The sequence below is a fragment of the Scomber scombrus genome, chromosome 4 (assembly GCF_963691925.1).
Source record: "Scomber scombrus chromosome 4, fScoSco1.1, whole genome shotgun sequence".
NCBI classification, from domain to species: Eukaryota; Metazoa; Chordata; class Actinopteri; order Scombriformes; family Scombridae; genus Scomber; species Scomber scombrus.
The window spans coordinates 21788472-21809791 of record NC_084973.1 but is presented as its reverse complement, the minus strand read 5'-3'; the positions used below and the strand labels follow the sequence as shown (position 1 = coordinate 21809791).

The 21320-nt window shown below is 41.9% G+C and overlaps 2 protein-coding genes across 2 annotated transcripts in view; one reads left to right on the top strand and one right to left on the bottom strand.

Moving 5' to 3' along the window:
• Nucleotides 1-9351, top strand: part of commd10 (COMM domain containing 10) — a 148636-nt gene extending 139285 nt beyond the window's left edge. The window contains exons 7-8 of the transcript XR_009925046.1: nucleotides 8198-8320; nucleotides 9322-9351. The gene's annotated coding sequence lies outside the window, so the exon portion shown is untranslated. The remainder of the gene's footprint in view (nucleotides 1-8197; nucleotides 8321-9321) is intronic.
• Nucleotides 1-21320, bottom strand: part of sema6a (sema domain, transmembrane domain (TM), and cytoplasmic domain, (semaphorin) 6A) — a 101824-nt gene that overhangs the window by 34494 nt on the left and 46010 nt on the right. The window contains exons 3-7 of the mRNA XM_062417300.1: nucleotides 20395-20512; nucleotides 9624-9684; nucleotides 8173-8235; nucleotides 7419-7520; nucleotides 383-473 (exon numbers count right to left, since the gene is read on the bottom strand). Of these exons, the coding sequence (XP_062273284.1) occupies nucleotides 383-473; nucleotides 7419-7520; nucleotides 8173-8235; nucleotides 9624-9684; nucleotides 20395-20512 (435 nt within the window). The remainder of the gene's footprint in view (nucleotides 1-382; nucleotides 474-7418; nucleotides 7521-8172; nucleotides 8236-9623; nucleotides 9685-20394; nucleotides 20513-21320) is intronic.

The following is a 21320-nucleotide window of genomic DNA, read 5'->3' as shown; positions in this document are numbered from 1 at the left end:
ATTCGTGACATGTTGTCGGGAGTGTTGCCATTAGAATAAACCGCAGAGTATTGAAAACAATATTTAATACAACCATAACTAATCCCTTCGCTCAAGTAGACTCAACTTTCCCATCTAGCTCAAACATATTCTAGTGCTTAATAAGTGCAGATAGGAGAAAAAATGTGATTAATGTTTTCGCCTCATGGCAGTCAGTGAGTTTTAGCATCACACATACTCAATCTATTTTCACCTCATGGAAGCTTGTGAGGAGTTTCTCTCACATCAAGAAAAGGGACAGAACTTAAAAATTCAAAATCACAGTGATGATAATTTTAATCAAGCACTTTAAAATACTGATAAATACGTAAAACTGCACATACACAGATGCACATGATCTTACCAGCAAAGAGGGCAACATTAGCGTGCTTGGTGTCATATGGGCAGCGTGCCATCCCACTGATCTCCTCTCCCATAGCCTCCAGGGTGTCCATCTGGGGGTCACAAATGAGGTGAAAGGTCAAAAGAGGGTCAAAACAATATAGTGCTGTCAAACAAAACAATGGACTTGAAATAGAACCAAGATAGGAAATGTTGCTTCCCAGTTTGAAAAGATGAAACAAAAAATTTGAAGGGGTGAATGAGAAATGTACTGAATGTCAAAACAGTCACTATCTGAAGTCACTATACTCAAAAATATTTCAATAAATAGAAGCAATGTGGCATGAGTTAGAGTAAACGACTCATCAAAAAAAAAATAAAAGAAAGCTTGTGGTGCTCAGCCCAGGAGTGTGTCCATCTAGCTCTGACCTATACTAACATCCTGTGGATGCCACTCTGGTGTCCTACTGAGAGCTTTCAAAGCAGCCCATCTGGGAGTATCTGGGAAACTGTCATGGAGGGAGATTAAAAAACAAAACACAACCACCATTTTCCACTCCAGAGCAACATGTTTCACAGTATGGGTGTAGGTGCCTTGCTTCCCCTTGCCATACGTTATCCTTAAACGGTACTGGTGTTAAAAAAGAGTTGTAACAACCCTCAAGACAGATCTTTAACCCATTTACTGCGGTGCTTTCCCCTGCCCTGATTTCCAAAGTCTGTGATTTTGCTGTGAAGAGGAAATAAATGGGAAAAGGAAAAATGGGTGAGCTCAGGGCCCTGAGCAGTGAACGTGACAATTCTTTACTAAACCACAGTAGTTTTTAAATAGTAGTCCATACAGACTGAACCTTGTGCTGTTCTTATAGGGCTATTCCTCAGGAAAGAACTGGTATATTTCTGGAAACAATCTGGCACCCAAACAAAGTAAAAGTGGTATTTGTCTAGCACAGGGGTAATAGCTAAAGCTGCTACTTAAGCACTCTGTAGTCTGTTTTTAATAAACTATTTCGAGGCCTTACCCTTTGGTCCAGTTTACAGAATTAGTGGGATGATGTTTATCGGAATGTAGATACAACTTTCTTTTTTTGTGCCCAGTTTGGGTGCAGTGTGATTGGCAGGGCCTTGCGGAGGAGGTGATGTAGGTGAAAGGTCACTGTTATCCCACCATGGGTAGGCTTGTCTTCCCCAGCATGCCTTAGGACACTCTGTTACCCTGGCTAAAGACCAGGAATACACACTGCACCGGTCAGAGGCTGAGGTCAGGGGAGATTACTGAAGACACTGATTGCCTACGGAGTTCACAATTCATAGTAATTTTTCTTCTCTATCTCTGTCTCTATCTCTCTCGTACTCCACTTTCTCACTTTCTCCCTTTCTCTCAACAAAGAAAGGCGTAGCTTGCCAAGGCTGCAAAGTGCTTACGCCGCCCTTTTCTGGTCTCTAAACAGGTCATTTTGTTTTCTATTCCTGTCTCTGCGGAAATGGTTATCATCTGCCCACTAAAAAGGTCACACACACACTCCGGCGCAATGCTGGAAAAGCCTGCCAGAGAAATTGTTGAGGCTGATTTGGCAGCGAAAATTACAAGTGACCTTTTACAACAAACACAGAACCACCAGCAGCAGCACAATTCACGATTTCTCATTCCTTGTGTTTCTTCAGAAATTATAGGAGGATAATATATGGAGGCAAGCTGGTTTGAAGACATATATTGTTATTAGACAGGGGAGACAGTAATTATAGATTAGGCTGAGTTAATCATAAGGGACGCGAGTAGCTGAAGGTCAGGTGCATCCACTGAATCAGAGCGTCTGGGCATACAGAGCAATGGGGCAACTCAGTTAAGCTTGAAACGTCAGCAGCTTCTCTGTCAGATACCTAACAAGAAGCATACAGAAACACAAACACTCCCTCCTCTTCTGATACATCATAAACACACACACTCACATATCTCTCACGCCACAGTAGCCACCCCCGCCCCTCCATCTCCTCAGTCGATTTCACAGAGGCAGTGACCTCTGTCTACTGGGCTTGGCTGGCTGTCACTGATCTATTCCTGCCATTTGAACAGAGGAAGACACTCCCAGTCCAGCCACAGATATATGTACAGCGTCAATCTCCTGTCAAGCTTTCATGTGCAGAAAAACTCAAGAAGAGTGCTCACTTCCACGCTGTTAGCCTTGTCCAAAGCAATATCCAATATCTTTATAAAAAAATTGGCAATAGCAATCCATAAAACTGCCACAATGAGCCACAACATTTTCAAACATTACCGTAAAGAAATTTGACGTATAAACAGCCAGATGGATTTTTTTTACCTTGTTTACCAGGCAGGCCTTATTATGCTGTCAACTCCACTAGCTTGGAAAAGAAAGAAGTGCTTCAGCTTTGTAGAAACACAATTCAAAGTAATGGGAAGGGAACAGCAGCACTGTCACAATTTGTCAGCGTTGCCTTAACAACACTCTGTTCTGTAGGGATCTACTGTAACTTAGCAGACAAATGTACAGTAACCTTGGCTCGGGGTGTATTGTATCTAGATGAATTAATTACTACAACAGCTCATTTTTGTTTTCCATAGGCTATATGCTAATTAATTAGACAAACACAATGTAGATCCAAAACATGCCCATCAGGAGTGTTATAATTAGTTCAGCATCAGCTTCAGCTCTCAGGGTGAGGGACATGTTCTGCTTCTGTATCTGTTGTTTTTAAGAAGACTCTTTTATGGGCTTTATTCATCATTGCTGAGGGATTTGTGAAATCCTTACTGAGGACAAACTTAGGGTAAACTGAGCCAGTGTCCCACTTATTAATTGTTTGCTTGGAACAGTTTCCTTGAAATGTTTCAGACTTGTTTTTTTTATGGATTAAGTATAATAAAGAGCTTTTTTGCTGAGACCTATCAGTATGCAAATCAACTATAATGGGCAAAATAATCTTAGCAATAAGGTCTAGGATTTATCTGGTTCATGATTTTGTCCTTATTAATTGGTGCCACATTAATCAAAATGAAGGAGAACGAGACAATAAAAAATAGTGAAAACTGCAGAAATCTTTCTTTCACCCATCCTGGCAGATTGATAAATTCACACATGGATGACCTCCAGTTTGTAGCTGAGTCGAGTACCAACACATTTCTCTAAAGTCCATATTTCCGCATGCTCAACCTTCTCCATCTGTAAAGTTCAAGTGCAAGAGTTCACACCTGGGCCAAAAGCGGCTGTGTAAACCTAACAAGAGCACATCTCCCTGGGAGATTAATAGTCATGGCCCATTTCTCTGCAACCTGTTTCTGAGCCCTGAGAGGATGAGCCCTTTCCCTGACCACCTTTTACTCTCGAGCAGGAAACTGGAGTCTTTGAAGCTGTTGAAAGAAATATGTCATCTTCACTTAGAGAGGAAAAACCTAATTTATCTGAACCTTCAACTTGTAAAGTGATTGATCTTTTAGTGAACAAACATTGCATTAAACAACAATTAAGCAATTAAGTATTCCTACTGATGTACAATTATTAATTAATTGCCCCTTGAAAATATATGCTAATGAACATCATGTCAATCAAACAGCTTTTGGAAAAGCTATAGTTGTGTGTGTGTGTAGAATTATTTCCTGCTTGCTTATTACAAAAGCCCCTATGAGAGCATTGATCATATTTGTAGTATAGAAACTTGGCACAGATTAAATTTCCCAGTAAGTAGCTCCAGTACACCAGTATCAAGTCCAGGACGCATCACCTGGGACCCACTGCCTCCGAGCCCCACTCAACGACTCCCAGCTGATTCCCCCCTGCTTCACCCCGGCAACAGGCGATGAAACTGACTCCAGTCATATATCAGCCCAACTGGATGGGGTGTTTATTATTACAACAAAGCATCGGAGTGACAGCGGGAGAAAGCAACAGAGGGAAAGATGGTGGAGCAGTGGGAGCAATGGAGGGAGAGAGGAATTAAGGCTGGCAGAGGAGGAGGAGAGAATGGGGAGGGCAGCGGGGACGGAGGATGAATAGAAGAAGAGAAGGAGTTGGGTGTTGTGTGGTACCAAGGGAGAGGACTGTGGCATAGCTGCCAAGGTGTATGTCTGTGGTTTTTCTATATGTATTTGTGTATGTGTGTACACAAGTATTAACACCACCAACACAAGGTGAAGGAGGGATGGTGAGAAGAAGCTAATAAAGAGAGAAAATTGGTTTATAAAAACAAAAATCAGAAAGATGCAAAAATAAAGAGGTAACCCAGCAGGAAAGGTGTTAGAACAGAAGACAGCATGGGTTGTTGCTGGTTTGGGCAGAAGCCTTGCCTACCCCCTCCGTCACCCCCCTTTGTCTCCCTCCACCTCTGCTCCCCCTCCATCCCTCCTTCCCTCCCGCTCGCATTGCTGATTAATGTGGGATGAGGCTGGCCACGAAACAGAAGCTCTTTTCAGTGCTGTCACACTGGGGAGATGGAGAGGCAAACTGTGGCCAAGGTGGATTTGACCACACACACACACACACACACACACACACACACACACACACACACACGCACACACACGCACACACACACACACACACACACACACACACACACACACACACACACACACACACACACACTTTTGACCAAGGCAGAGTGGATAAGCTCAGCATGCCATCAAAGGTCTGCTATCTGCCCAGAGAGTCTGCCAGCCTGCCAGGAGTACAGTGTGTGTGTGTGTGTGTGTGTGTGTGTGTGTGTGTGCGTGTGTGTGTGTGTGTGTGTGTGTGTGTGTGTGTGTGTGTGTGTGTGTGTGTGTGTGTGTGTGTGTGTGTGAGATTATTTTATAAAATGTGTGTGTTGTATGTTTGCGTATTTGCACAGTTGTCAGGGTTTGTGTGGGTTCATACTTTTTCCCCCTCCATGCCTAGGCATTTGTGTGCATGTTTGTGAGCCAGTGATCAGTCATTTTCACAATATTTGAAATCCTTTGACAAAACATTTGATGGGATTTTAGTATTTAGTATTGGAATATTGGAATTTTCCAATATTGATTCAATTATTGTCTAAACTAAAATATCTACAGTGTAGTCAGTGGTGGATATTTTTTCAAGGGAAATCGCAATTGCAAGCATATAAGAATGATTCACTAAAAGATGCAAGGGTTAATTGGGTTGATCACATGTGAAACATGGAAAACTATTATAATTAATACTTAAATAAATTGCATTTTATTATGTTGTTTATTAGAATGACCCATCATACACCTATGCACTGACTTTCATGTTTACAAAGACAAGGGTGCGTGTATGTGTGTGCATGGCCATTTTACCAAAACACTTTGTATATTTAACACTTACCCAAGACTAGAAGCAATATCAATGTAGTCACACCTAAAATACAAACCTTGAAACCATAACTGGAGGAGCTATAAAAGCTAACCACGCCTGATAAATGCAGAGACATAAATTCCACTTTCCCTGCAGGAGGATTCAGTACATTGAAAGATGTCCACTCGGTGTGTGCTTAACATGCTGAACCATAAAGGCAACGAAGCGGATATGTCTTGTTTTTCTGGTAAACAGACTAGTGAAGCAAAGCAGGAGAGTTTTCCCCACAGGCCACCAAGATAACATGTTTGTGTACTATGGCCATCGCATCACATCCTAACAAACCAAACAACAGTATCCTTCAGGACAGAAACGACTCTGAGTCATTCTGTCTGACCTCCTGTCTTTCTTTCTTCCCTGTGTACGTTGTTTATATCTGATGTCTTTGGATGATGCTTCATAGTTACAACATCTACAATATAACCTTTCCTGATACTTGAATGACATGAAAATCATGTTGAAAGCACATTCCCTGCATTTCTGTTGGTTATGAACATATTTCAGGCCTAAAATATAGTTAAATACCAATTAAACTGATTTCTTTCTTTCAACTATTATATGTTGTTCACCTACAGTAGGTCAGCCAAGCTGAATAAATATGAAAATTGTCTCCTGAATGAGGTAAGATTTCTCATTGTAATGGCAATGCTACTCACTTTTCACACATAGACATTAAAAAACATCAGATTTATGTCTCTAGGGAAGGAAAAAATTGGGACATTTTGAGCAGCAGTTTGAAGACAGCCTTTCTGCTTTTCATGTTTGTCTTTCTGCCTGCCTTTAAATCTGTGTTTTGTGTGTCCTTTCCGATTTGTCCATCTGCTTCCCTGTATACCAATCTCTCTCTTTTTTTCTCCATCTACTCTTTCTCTATCTTCTGTTGACATCTCCTTTTTTGTCAATCAAGTCAGATCAATCTAAACGTCTTCCTGCTGTCTTTCTTGAGCTGAAGTCATTAAGATGCAATCTTAAAAGGTGTTTTTGCTTAGTACGAAGGAATCTTGAAACTATTCCAGACATGCCCGCATGGATACAGCCAGCCAGGCTTCTGTTTACAGGGGAAAGCTGAGTCAAATTTCAGGACTGTGCCTTCACTTGCAATTCAGTGTGTGTGTGAGTATGTAAGAAGCCAAGTAGTTAGGTTTCTCTGCTTCTAAGTCGAGCATGTCAAAATACACCTGGAGATAAAGACACTGGAGGAGGGCCTGCTGAGTTGTGAAAGTCATCCATCTATGTCCATCGCGCCATAGCTCAACCCTTCCAAACTGCCACATGGTTGGGGCTGTATGTGAAAAATATCCCTCTGTGTGTGTGTGTGTGTGTGTGTGTGTGTGTGTGTGTGTGTGTGTGTGTGTGTGTGTGTGTGTGTGTGTGTGTGTGTGTGTGTGTGTGTGTGTGTGTATGTATAGAAAGACAACGCAAGGAAAGGACAGGAGGGAGAGAATACAAATTTAAGAAACTGTATGTGCAAAGTATCTATGACAAATGCCTTTCATTGAGGTCAAAAACAGAGCATGATATAGCTGTTTAGATATGTGTGCAAATAAGTCTGTGTGTGTGTGTGTGTGTGTGTGTGTGTGTGTGTGTGTGTGTGTGTGTGTGTGTGTGTGTGTGTGTGTGTGTGTGTGTGTGTGTGTGTGGTGTGGTGTGTGTGTGTGTGTGTGTGTGTGTGTGTGTGTTTGTGTGTGTGTGTGTGTGCTTCCCTACCTTGTAGGTTCGGCATGATGGGTTGAAAGCATTTGTTCCACAAACAAACAAGGTGTCATCATTTTGCTGCAGGAGCACTTTGATGAAATTGTGACACTCATCCTTTGGGGAGCGCAGGGCAGGAGAGAAACAAAAAGAGAAAGAAGAAAGGAGGTCCATGGTGACATTTGTGTCTTTTACACTGAAAGCCACATGTAGTTTTTTTTTTTAAATGAAAGGCTCTTTCTTTTATTTTCTTTAGAGGCACAGCATGTAGTGCACTACAAATATGCATGGCAAACATCAAGCATATAATCATGAAATGTAGCATTTTCTCATGGTACATAAAGATTCATTTACACTGGATTTTAATTTACCATGCGATGTCTTTCTAGAATAATAATGAAGCCATTATTCACTCTACACAATTTTGTGAGACCTTACATTGATTTCAGGGAAAAAACATTTAATATTTCCTTTTGATAGGATGATTCTCACTGATGTGCTCTATGAATTGTGATAGTTGAAGGTTATATGAACGGCATGGAGTTATTGCACCTGCATGGTCTCCTGTGTTAGTTAAAGTGTGTGTTTGTGTGTGTGAGAAAGGGAGAGAAAGAGACAGCGAATGTGAGCAATTATATCAGTGACAGCTTATCTACGCTATATAATGTGTGATTTGTTTTCTGAAGAATAGGCAGAACATCATAGACATTTGTTCTATAAATGAAGTTAGGCTGTAAGCACAGTAGTAGAGCTCATGTGTTTCCTATACCTTATGCTTCCCTTTCATTCTGCAGGTGTCCACGTCTGCTTGTCTGGACTTCCACGTCATTTTCTGGAGGAGAAAAAAAAGGTTGAAGTAAAGGACAGAATGAGAAAATGAGAAAGAGAATCAGAAGGCAAACAAGATAAACACTGAGGTAGGATGACAAAAAACAGAAGGTATAGGGCTCAATAGCCAATCTATACTGTGATCAATAACAATCATCTTGGATTCTTGGTCATTGATTCCCCTCATGAGGCACCTGCTCTGAGGTGAACTTTATTCTAAGAGCCGACTGGAGATCAGTTTACCTCCTTCAACTTCCAATTCTCTGCAAGATAGAAGGAAATACGACACTGACTCTGGATCCGTTCAAGGACAGATCTCACATCAGACCTGAGAGCTAATTTCTGTTGATTGATAGGCTGGCAATCATTGCACAAGCACACACACACATACACTGTCTTGGCCTGTAGATCAGCACTAGCCAATACCTGTCAGTCAACTATAAACACACAAACGTATAAGCCCTCTTTCACTGTCACACACAATTATCAGTCAGTGCTAAGCTATATTTGATATCCAGCCACACACACACGTATACACACACAGAAGCACACCCCTCTGGCCCTGCTCTGTGTGGCCTGAGTGTCAGTGCTGAGCCGCTGGTTCAGGCCGCTGTTGTACAACATGTTTGGAGCTCGGGCAATGATTAAAGACCCTCAGTCATCAATCAATCTGCGCGTCTCCCACCAGCCTTTCATCTGCAGCCTGCCCTCATTAAGACCCATTCGCTGGGCTTTGACATTGAAGTGGATGAGGTGGAGGGATGGCAGGTTGTTGTATACACAAGAATGGCCTTGTCTGAATTCTGTTTGCATGCATTATGCTAAGGGTAAGTGATGCCAGCGAGGAGTGGTTGGAATGGAATGGAGAGTGGGTTATTACAGCCGAGGGCCTGTGTAAATATGAAGTGCTTTTTGAATAATCTGGAAATATACAATGGGATCTCCTTCTTTCCTGCATCCCACTTGTCTTCCTGGCAGTTCTGCTATTCATCTCATCTTACCTTTTTTCCTCTCCTACTCTTTTCCTATCCACTTTTTCTGCTCCCTCCCTCCCTCCCTCCCTCCCTCACTTCCTCTACTGGTCTCCCAGCTTCCGTTACACACCCATCAGACCTTCCGCTGTCCCACTGATGAGCGTGGATGACGCAGGCAGTTTGCTAGCTGATTGATTGGATAATCTTCTTAACAGGGTCACCATGGCCAACACGGCAGGCTCACACAGGTGAGTGTGTGAGTAAGACTGCTGGCAGGCACACAGTATACACACTATACACACACACACACTCATGTGTACTCACAACACACAATGACACACCAGGTTATTAGGGTTACGTTGTCAATCACGGCACACTGAGAACAACACGTCCTCAGAGTGACAGACATCTCACTCACCTTACTGAAAAAGATCTCGTCACTGTTGGCAGTCTCTGTTTCCACCGTGTATATGTGATCCCTGTGAGCGATTGAGGGAGAGAGAGAGAGGAAGAGGGTGGCAGAGACAGATTGAAAAAGAGAGAAAGGGAAGAGAGAGACAGAGGGGGAGAGATGAGAAGATAAGAGGTCAGACAGCAGCAGACAGTCAAAAATTCAACAAACAATAAACCCATTTCTTTTCTTCCCTCTGTTTTCCCCCTGCAGGCAGCAAACAACGTCAGAAAATGAGGCTTTGTATAAACTTTGTTCAAACTTCAAAAAATGACAATAAACAAAAGGAGGCCAGAGATATTTGCTCTGTCAGACAGAAACAGTCAACAAAGGTTTAGAGCGCTGTGGCGCAGGCCTGGGGACAAAAGCCTCTTTGTCCCAGAGAAAGGTCTTGTGGGGGGTAAGGGAGGAGGGGAAGGTTGAGACGGGAGGTGCCAAGTCACTCAGAGCTGTTCAGGTCAATTAAGCCTAGTGTTTGAGCCACAGGAAATCTATACTAACACTCATTATAGCTCAGACAAGAAGACTTATGTGTGCTGGCCTGGAAATATACACGGTTCTCCTGTATTACTCAGTCCAGGCATATAGGCCCCAGCAGGGCATATGGAAGACATAAACCCAAAAGGGTTAACTACATCTCAGACAGACGGACCGGCTGGTTGACCAGGCATGTTGCTACACCTACTTACCATGGAGAATTAGGGTGCAGACAGAGAGAGGGAGGGTGTAGAGGGGGGAGTTGAAGGTGTGGAAGTGGTGTGAGCAGAAGAGACCGAAAGAAAAGGGGATTTACCTCATTTGAGGCGAGAACCAAAGGTGACCATGCCAAACGATGTAACTGCTTTAATTTGTTGGAGATTAGGTGTTGAACGTGTTTTTAATCAAAGTGTGTAACAGTGGTATCGTCAGACTCGCGGCTTAATTACGTTCCAGCTCCCCAACCTGCGCTCAGCCAGCCAGCCAGCCTGCCTTGCTCTCTCATTAACTAAATCTAATAAAGTCTTTGGAGGAACAGGCATCTTGAAATGAATCCACTTATATCGCTTTCCTGGGGGCCACCGTCATCTCCTCGAGGATAAAACTCTGTCTACTGTACACTATCAGCCATGGTGCTTAAATTTAATAATTAATCTTTGAGAGCAGTTGAAATTAAGAAAACAGAGCGTTTTTCTCAGTGGGAGAGGACACATTTCCATTGAGGCCATGAAAGCGCTGTCAAAATTGTCCGTAAAATTTCTGCTTTGTTTTCTGTCACTATTTATCCTTCTCATGCCACCACTTGGGTCACTAAGACGCGTCCAGTGCCCTTCCTAGATTCAAGTTCACTTGCTCTAGCAAATGCCGGACGCTGAATGTCACTCTGCAGTGTGCCATGACTAAAAATAGAGTATTTCAAGCCAAAACCGCAAACTCTGCTGCACAGTGTTTTTCATTAATGCTCTCTGGTAGGACTACCATTGCACTACTCTGGCTAATAGATCTGGATTGAATTTCTAGGGGCTCCTGAACTGTATTTTCAGCGTCTCTTTCACCTTGCTGCCAGGGTAACCAAACAGAATAATGGGGCTACAGTATATGTCATTATTAAAAATGGCAACTGTAATTTGTTCAAGTTAAACTACAATCTACACCATCATATTTAAGATAGAGTAAAGGACATACAGAGAAGAGGAAGACTTTAATGGGAAAGGAAGATGATTGGTGATAATAGTGATGGATGATATCACTATTATGTTCAGCTATGTCTCCTAAAGTTCAGTAACTTGTTCATTTATATCTCTATATTAAAACTCAAACTTATTATTAAAAAAAGACTAAACTAAATCAGAAGCTATTAAATCAGAGGATTACTTGGCGGATTTAGTGTGATCCTGTGGGTTATTTTGCTGTCTGCAATTTTAAAACAGCTCAAGAGTAATCTGTAATTGACTGCTCCATAATGTTCACCAGTAACCTTCCCCGCTATGCTCTATGACTTGCACCTCTCTTGTCCTGGTGCTGAAAGCGTCCTTGAGGGCCGAGGCCTTCCAGCCGCAGGGTTTCAGTTCCAGCAGAGATTAGAGGGAGCCAAGCGATGAGGCGTCCCTCAAACATCCTGACTGGAGATGGAAGAGGACAATGGAGTGGCTGTGTCTGTGTCAACACCAGCTCTCCAAACACACACATGTGCAAGGAGACCCCCCCCCCCCCCCCCCCCCCAGCGCCCCACCCGCTACCTCACTTTTACCCCAACACGCTCACACAAACACACACATGCCCCCTTTCCCCCTCTTCACTACTGCACCTGAACTCATATTACAACATATTCACTTCCTCCTGGTCTCTGAGTCACATCTATGTAACTTCATGGTTATAAAGAGAAGACAGAAAACAGATGAAGAGTCTTACCAGACTACACTGGTGGTATTGTATGATGTCGACCATTAACAACAAATCGCATATACTTAACATTATTGCCAACCATTTTCCAAAGCAAACCTGAAGTTTTAAAATGACTTTTCCTACCTTGTAGGCAGTCAGCGGTTTCTGTTTAATACCCAATGAAAATCGTCTTGGAGAGAATTAAAACCTGCTTGAAACACATAATCTACCACAGCCAATATTTCATTGTCGTTATTGCATATTGAAGTTAAATTATTGTTACATGGTAGGGTCTGACATATGACTTCCTTGGATAAAAAGCTTTCAAAATATTCAATATTATTGATAATGAAGCACAGAGGACAATGGAAAAAAAGCAAATGATAAAAGATATGCAAAGTTTCATGTGAATCTGTTTTGTGAATTACTTTCTTGATGTTTGTGTCCTCACTGAAAACTTCAATGTTGAAGAACTATCAGGGAGAGATTATTTTCACAGTTAAATAAAAAGAAACTGTTGGCTGCTGAGATTCAATCTGAAATCTATAATGTGTTCCAGCAAATGCTCAGCAATGATGTCATGTAAAGTAGGCTTCATTTTTAGTGTAGCACACTTTGAATTTAGAGGTCACTTCTCTGACTTCACTGACAGCATTCTATCAGAGCTTTTGTAAATGTGATCTTGTCATGAGTTTTCCAGACCTGAAAAAAAAGGCATCCTACTGACCTCGCAGCCTAAACCTGAGGTCAGATTTCAAGACAGCTGAGTGTAGTTCAGACTAAACAACTGGCCTAAGTAAAAGCTGCTGTTCTGTTAGGGCAAAAATGTGGAAAAGAAAAATCATACAACCTAATTTTATTACAGAGAACTTCAGTTTCCATGTAGACTTGTGAATACAAATATAGGTATTCTATTGTTTATTGTTTTCTATACATGCTATTTACATTACAGATGTATCTACACATAAAATTGTTTATGAGATGGAACAATCTTGTATGAGTTCATTTGCATACCATATGGACTAAACCAGGCATATTGCTTTTTTATGATGTTCTGGTGAATTCCTTCAAATAAAGTTTTGTAATGTATGTAACGTATAAGAGCAGGACAAGTGGAGCTGAACATCTTGCCTCTTGTATACTATCACCTGCATGTGAGTAAAAACTGTTGTCTGTAAAAGCAATGCTGATGTCAATGCCAAATCATTTATTATTATTTTCTTCTTCATAATGGGTCCCTCTGATTTTGCCTAAGTCACTGTCAGATTTCTTTGTAAGTCTTGATTTACTTAAAGACTAAGTCCAAAATTATCTTCAAAAAGTATTTTCAGGCTGTGATTGAGTCTGTAGTCTTGAGCCCATTCACACTATAATATAATCTCAGCCAACCTCTGGATCAAATCAACTTGGTTCAAATGACTCCAACTTTTAAACTTACTCTCCAGCCAAAGTTTTCTTGTGTCTGGATTTTGGTGGGATGCTAAGACTGGACTTCATTTACAGAAATCCAGTCTGAGCATCTCTTTGTGCTCTTTCCCATCATCTCTATACTGTAAACTCTGAATCAAGCACAAAAAGGGTCTTTAGGGGCTGTGCTGTTGGCGATGAAATTCGAAACACCGTGAGATTTGGAGGAAAAATGAAATAACAGAAGCCTTTGACAACTGATAAGTGCGAAACATTGGCCGTCAATATGAATCATTTGGCGTGCACTTCTCGCTTCCCGAAATTCAGCGACAAAAATGTGTGAGTAGGATGGAAGGTATGCAGATATCCTCTCAGACACAAATACAAGGGCATTATGAAAGGATGGGTACAGAAAGAGAGAAAGAGCTGAATGATCAAGGCAAGACAGTGGACCAACTGAGTGCGGGGAAAAGTGTTAGATTGAGTGCAACACAGTGACATAGAGGGTCTCCGTCGGACATGTAGCCATGCGTAGCCATGAGAACACAGCGTCTTTGTGTGGAAGAATGTCGTTTTCATAACAGCGCGTTTCTTCTGGGGTGACTGCAGGCCAGCTCAGTCCATCTGCTGGGCCTTTGTCAAACTATCTTGCACTCCGGTAGCAGAAAAGAGAGGAACGCGATTAGCATGCACCCCGCACCTTGTGCCACCACCCCTCTTTCCGCAAACTAAATGCTTGCACGTCCACCCTCCTCTTCACCTCCCGCCCCTTCTCTCTCATCACCCTCTTCACCCATATTCCTCTCCCTTCATAACTGGATCATGGGTGGTAGAGGAGAGCCCATTGTGCATTCTTGCGGCTTTCACGGGTTCAAATCCTCCTCACAAAGTGGATGGGAGGGAATCAGGGAAGCCAGCAGGCACCTTTGGGCTTTGGAGGGAGTTGTTGTGGTCCTGAATGGGCTGAGGGCATCGAGAGGCCCTCAGTGATGTGGTGGCATGAAATACAACAAGCCAGAGTTCACTCACCCCCAAGCTGAGGCAGGTTGTTCTTTTCGAAGGTTGAAGTTCTCATTATAGTCTTCTACATTCTCTCCACATTTTCTTTTGTGTGTGTGTATATCAGTGTATGTGTGTTTTTTGTGTGTGGCAGGGTCAGTAGGATAAGGGGCCATGTTTTGAGTATGAGCACTGGCAATTAGGCAAGCATACATTCTGCATAAAAGATGTGAGATATACTTTGGATTTATTGACATAAAAAGTATCCATTAGTCAATACATTTTTTTTTTACAACCCAGGTTTTGTTGCTATACAGAGCCCAATGAATAAGGTAATTGGTCATTTGTGCTCCCAAATGAATAATTCTTCATTCTTTCAAGTTAGTAATTTGTTCTTTTGAGTTACTTAATTTGTGCTCACAGACAAACTGAACAAAGCATTAAACAATATTGCTGACATTTAACATAAGTTAAGAGCATGTCACAAATAACACTTTGTTGATTACTACACAATATCTAAAGTATGTCTACATATCTTTGTCCAAAATCAAAACAAGACTGTTTTAAATCTAATAAATTCATTTAAATTAGTCCTGACAGTTGCCACTGTTTATTTTGCACTGTATTAATGTAAAGTTACACAAAGGTATATGTGTATTGAAGTGTTACCATCCAAAGACAGTGTTGCTGAGCATCTACTGTAGTACCAAAGCTGTATAGAAAGTGTCAATGGGACAAGGACAAGTGCAATATTTGAACAGTGTTATTATTAAGGACTGACTAGAGTCTTTGCGGGCACCTCCAAACCAAAATACATTCTGCCGTTAATACTTCTTCTCCTCTCCACAGGTTCTAATGAGAGATGAGATTGCTAATTTCTGTGTATTAGTTTTTAAAATCTCCATTGACCCCTGCTAGATTTCTATAAAGCTCAAAACCTTGAAAGACAACAAAGTATTTTCAAACATTCTTTCCAACTTGCTCCAACTTTGAATTCAGGTGATTATGATTACTGGAGCTGCAAGCTTTGTTTCAGAGTGCGGACGTGGCTGGATGTCGCTGGTGCTACGAGAAGAGGGAGAGGAGGCAACCGTGTAATCCCAGTCATTAGTGGGTTTTAACAGGATTTGGTGCAGCTACAATAATGGAGACTCTAGTGGCCTCCACTGCGAGACCCAAAGAGACCAAACAGGGAAGAACAGCGGCCACAGAGGCACGACTGTTCCAGAGGACTCAACTGAGAGAAGGTAATCTCTATTTTTTGAGTGTGTGTCCGTGTGTGAGTGTGTGTTTGTGTCTGTGTGTGAGTGTGAGTGCTAACAGCAACCACAAATTTAGGTCCCACTGCTCTCTTTTTCTCTCTCACTGTCTCTCCCCCTCACTCACACACACGCACACACACACACACACACACACACACACACACACACACACACACACACACACACACACACACACACACACACACACACACACACACACACACACACATACACACACACACACATACATTCTCGCTCTGGTTCCCAGGCTTCCCAGCCTCATAGAGGGGTGTAAACAGAGTGTGGTTGGAGTTACCATGGTAAAGGCCGACTGAGGGCCGGGAATGGCGACTATGCTCTGCATGTGGAGAGACCTGGGGCATGCTTGCTAAGCATGGCTATACAGTAACACATTCACACACACACACAGACATGCATAATTATGTAAAGACTGGTCTCATTCTCTGCATGTCTCTTCTTCTCATGTCCTCAAACCTTATCCTAACCTCAATGGGAAATTCCTGTTTCATACAACCTGGGCTGCATTTTTATAGTTTTAGCCATCATTCCTTTCTGTAACAATAACGCTGTGCTCATTTAGTTAATTGCTGATATCTTGGAACATGATGGCATCTCTGAAAAGAAGATGGGCCAAAAACACGAGGTGAGACAATTATACAGGTTTTAGCCACACTTTTTGGTGAAATGAAACAAAGATTATTATCCAAACTGTCTTTTATAAACATCCATTACAGTTTAACAATTTCCTGGTTTAACACTTTGATTGCGCTCAACTTCAGTATTATCAGTTTTACCTTGAACTTGTTACCAGATCTTACTTACTTGTACTCAAGTAAAATTTCATCAAATTAGTGGTACTTTTACTTGAGTAGAATATTTCAGTACTCTTTCCATCTCTGGATATCCCCAAGGCAAAAAAAAAAGAAAAAAGAAGAAAGCCGGAGAATAGATTTTATAGTTCGGATAAGTCTGCCTGTCTGCTGCATGGCAAATGGCTTCAATCAAACCAATTGATTAAACACACACACACATACACACTGGAGAGAATGACGTGTCCTGCTATGGTTTCAGCTGTACACATCCATATGCATACACACACCATGGCACAAAGTCTCGAACATAGAGACACACAAGCACACAGACATTTTTTTTTCTTCCAGAGATTAGAATGATAAATCTCCCATTGCGCCGTGATAAATTCCCTCTGAATGCTGTACATAGTGTACCCTGACCATGAAATGTGAGCCAATAGGAATCCTTCTGCATCCATCTCTCACTGCATCAAGAAAAGTTTATTGCAACGTGACTCTTCTGCTAAACACCGACAACACACATGACAGCAGACACACATAAACCACTGATCGTGCACATGAAAAAGTTAAGTTCATAACCTATACTTTAAAATACACCATGTCTCTGTTTATCAAGGATAATGAACTGCTAATTTTTACCATAAAAAATTATAAAACAGCAGTTGCACATAAGACAAGGCTGAATCAATGCTCTTCACTATGACCTCAAAAACAAATAGCACTTGCTATGATTCATAACTAACATCTATATGTATTCCTTAAACTCTGCATGCATTTGCATCTGTATGCATAGAGCGATTTAAAGAGGGTCTTGTTAGCACAAAATGTGCTCCTGTATGCATCCCCTGTGTTAACAATACATTTTAGAGGGAAAGTGAAAGAAACAAGCTCTATACTCAGTCCAAAGCCCATCTTGTTAAAATTGAACAAACAAGAGGCTTTTCGATAGCCTGCATGTGAAAAGACAGCGGTCTTCTATCCTATCAGGCTGTACTGTCCTCTGGATAATGCATTTGATAGACACTGGTCATGGAATAAGATTCAGAATATTAAGCAACTAAATTAGTCATGACCTGAATTCATAATCAGCATTCAAATATATATGAGTCTGAGAGAGCTAATGATAATTTATACATATTGGAAAAAGCTATATGACCTCGTCAATAGAGGCCAATATCTTTAATATTTGTCTGCACATTATAACCAAAACAGACCAGCAAAGAGAGCATCTGATTTCACCAAATCTATTAATTTCATTCACCGCACAAAACTGAGGATGAATTATCAATAACTGCATCTGTTGCTGAGTTCCTCCATTGCCAAAGACTTGACTCTGTCCCTCTATGGATTAAGTCACTTTTGTCTATTTACAATTTCGTCAGTAGCCATGTTTGTATGCATCTCACAGCTTAAAAAATCTTGTGATTTTGTTGCCAGCTCCAAAGCAGGAGCCAAAGGGATTTAATACACTGAGCAGCCATTCAAAAAACAGCCTGAAACAGTGTTGGGCTTTGGACTGTGTTCACAGTGGCCATCTGCAAGCTGCTGCACACCAAGAACTGAGGCTCACTGGTCTAGAGGCATGATGGCAAAGCTGTGTGATGCTGGCCCCAGAATAAACAAGTCATTTGACTGGACAACCATCATAAAAGCAGCCATTGATGTTTCCTCCTTTTTTTTTGGCAGCATTGTTCGTTGTTTCGTAGCTCGGGCTGACTTGCTGGGTTGACCGTTGGCTCGCTTTCACATTGATCTCTGTAGTGGTGATTGTCTTCGCTGTTTGTCTTAAACTGTTTGTCATTCAACTTTTACATGTCTTTATTGATATCCTGTTAGTGCTGATGGATCTTTGTGCGGGAGGCCATCATCTGAGTGTCCATGTTATCGACTCCAGCATTCGTCTCTGTGTCAGGATCAATGGCGGTCATCCGGCTTGGTCTAATCTAGGGCAGCCATTCCAGTTATTCAGGGGTCACATACCCCCAGCCATGTGTCAGAATTCCTGTCTGCTTTAAGCAAGTATGCAAGTGTTGGACAGATGCACCAGGTGACCTCACACATGCACCCACTTGAGTGCATATACACATGCAAAACTCAGACAGGATCACAGGCTGACAGACACACATACATGTAGCAACTGCACCCATAGGCAACACATGTTCACCACTCTAAATGTATATCCACATGCACGCATGCACCCACACGTCACATTCAAGAAATTACTTCTAAATCTATTCGACAACTGGTCAGCATACTAAATTGGGTAACACACATCCTGTCTCACACACACTCCCTCACACAGACACACACACACACACACACACACACACACACACACACACACACACACACACACACACACACACACACACACACACACACACCACCACCAATAAACCCTCTGTGTCTCATTTCTCTCCCCTACCCCTCAGGCCCCTGCCACCCCATGTGGAGCAGGTGGGCAAGAGGCAGACCAAAGTCTCTGGCGTCCCACACACACACACTCCCTCACACACACACACACACACACACACACAAACACACACGCACACACACACACACAGACTCTCCTTTTTCGCTCTGTTTCCTTTCTCACTCTCCACACACTTCTTCTTAATGACCACAGATATGTTAAAAAGCTCTGCCACTTAAAGCTGCAGCCTCCCTCAGCCACTTAATTTGACATGCTTGGGAGGAAAACAAAGAAAGACCCCTATTGTGGCTTTCAGCAGTATCCAATCAAGCCTGCCACTCAATTAGCCATGTACGGCACAAAACAAGCAGATAAAGATCCATTTTACTGAGATCTTTTCAATTCTGCCGTAACGTCATACTGCACATTAAAACCTGCATTGAAGGTAAAAACCTGCCTGTTGATGCATTTGGACATAGTACTGACTTTTCCCAGTTCAATTTGCCGTGAGGTGAAGGACTATGAACAATTTTAAAATACTGGCAACAAGGGAGATGACAAAATCAATATCGGTTTTCTCTGTGGCTCCAGATGGTGTAATTGAGCTGTATTATCTGAAAGTTGAGTCACACAGAAATAAAGATGTACAGGTGAAAAACACATTGACAGATAGACAGAAGCCAATAAAGGCCGGTAACAGACACTGAAGAAAACAACCAGACAAAAAAAACAAAGAGTTTTTAGAATCGATTTGTGAGGGTAACCATGCTGCGTATAAAAGTGTGCTACTGTTTTTTGACAACTCTGAATGTCTATTAAGGTAGTTTTCCATATAAAGTGTAAAACACATATGGCGATGGTGCATTTAAGTTCCAAATTCTGAAAAGTTGGGAACTCTTTTTCTTTAGATTAGGGCACATCAGCAGAGTGCATGTGTACACTGTGGCACAAGTCTTGAGGGACATCTTTCGAGGTAAAATGAGTTTGGGAGATAATGAAGGGAAACTGCCATACAGAAAAGTGCTTTAAAGCTTCAGCATTTTGTTCTGAATTAGTACCTCTTGATTCCCAAAACTTTAAAGAAAACAGCACTGCAGGGCTTCTAAGTTCAGTTCAATAGCCTGACTGCTGCATATCCTGCAGCTCTCAGACATTATCAAGGAAAAATGGGATCACATGCTCACTGTTTTGAATCCTCAGGTGGCAACAGTTGATGAGAATAATTCATAACTGAAACTTTAATCAGCACATGATGAAGGATTCAATGATCCTGGTGGAACCACATTTGCTCATCTTAATTAATCTTAAACTACAGAAGCCTGTTCTTTTTATTCCCCAAACAAAAGTCTCCTTGTCTATCAATCTGTCTTTCTTCAGTATTTGTATTTCTCCTGATTATGGGAAAAAAGACTACATAGCTATTGTCATATGCCACCATTCCTCTGATATCAGTGTAAACGTACCTGGCAGCAATGTATAAAGTCCTGTTCATGATCTTGATGAGCTGGATGTCCAGTTTGTGCCGTTGTGTGTTGTTCCTGCCAGGTTTGTGGCCTACAAACGCCGGATACTGCTTTGTGTCTGCAAGGAAAAGAGACCAGTTAAACAATTAACCCATGCAGGTGTGATACTGACATAATACCTTCAGGAATTTAGACTTCATGCATTTCACAGCTTTTGTCAGTTGTCCCACGGGTTTTGGGTCAAACATTAACCCATGTGTCTTAGCTGGATTAGAAAACTCCACCACAATTGTTGGTTTAGCTCTTACTGTGGCCATAAATTGTAGTCTAACAATGTGCTGCACTGTACCGTGCAATCGTTCTATTGTTAGTGGCTTTGGATGAAAGCGCTTTGTTTGAATAAACAGTCTGATAGAGGGGCAGGTCTATGTGAGGCTGGTTGGCTACAGTTTTAGCTCTCCTGGCCAGGAGGTACAGCGTTACACCCAGAGAGTGTGGGACGAGGCAGGACAGAAGGAAAAACAGAGAGAGAAACAGAGGAAACAATGACCATATCTATATAGCCTGCCACAGTGTTTACACTATCACACACAGCATTAGGAGCCCAACAGAAAAATAGCGGATTATCCTTTGATGTGGGGTGGGCTCCGTTTCAAATGCTGTTTTAAGTCCTCATTTTAGTGTGTGTAGAGGGTTGTATCCTTCGGCGCCAAATTACACTCCATGCCTTCACAATGCAGTCAGCGTAGGGATGGGGGGTTGCAGAGGAAGCAAGGGTTGAGAGGGATGTTGAGGAGAAAAAGGATAGAACAAATGAGAGAGATAGTGATATGGGGATTTGCAATGGGGTAAGAGGTGGAAGACAAAGAGAAGAAAAGAGTGTAGGCACAGAGTGAAGGAGGACTTTTTATATGAGAGGGGAAACA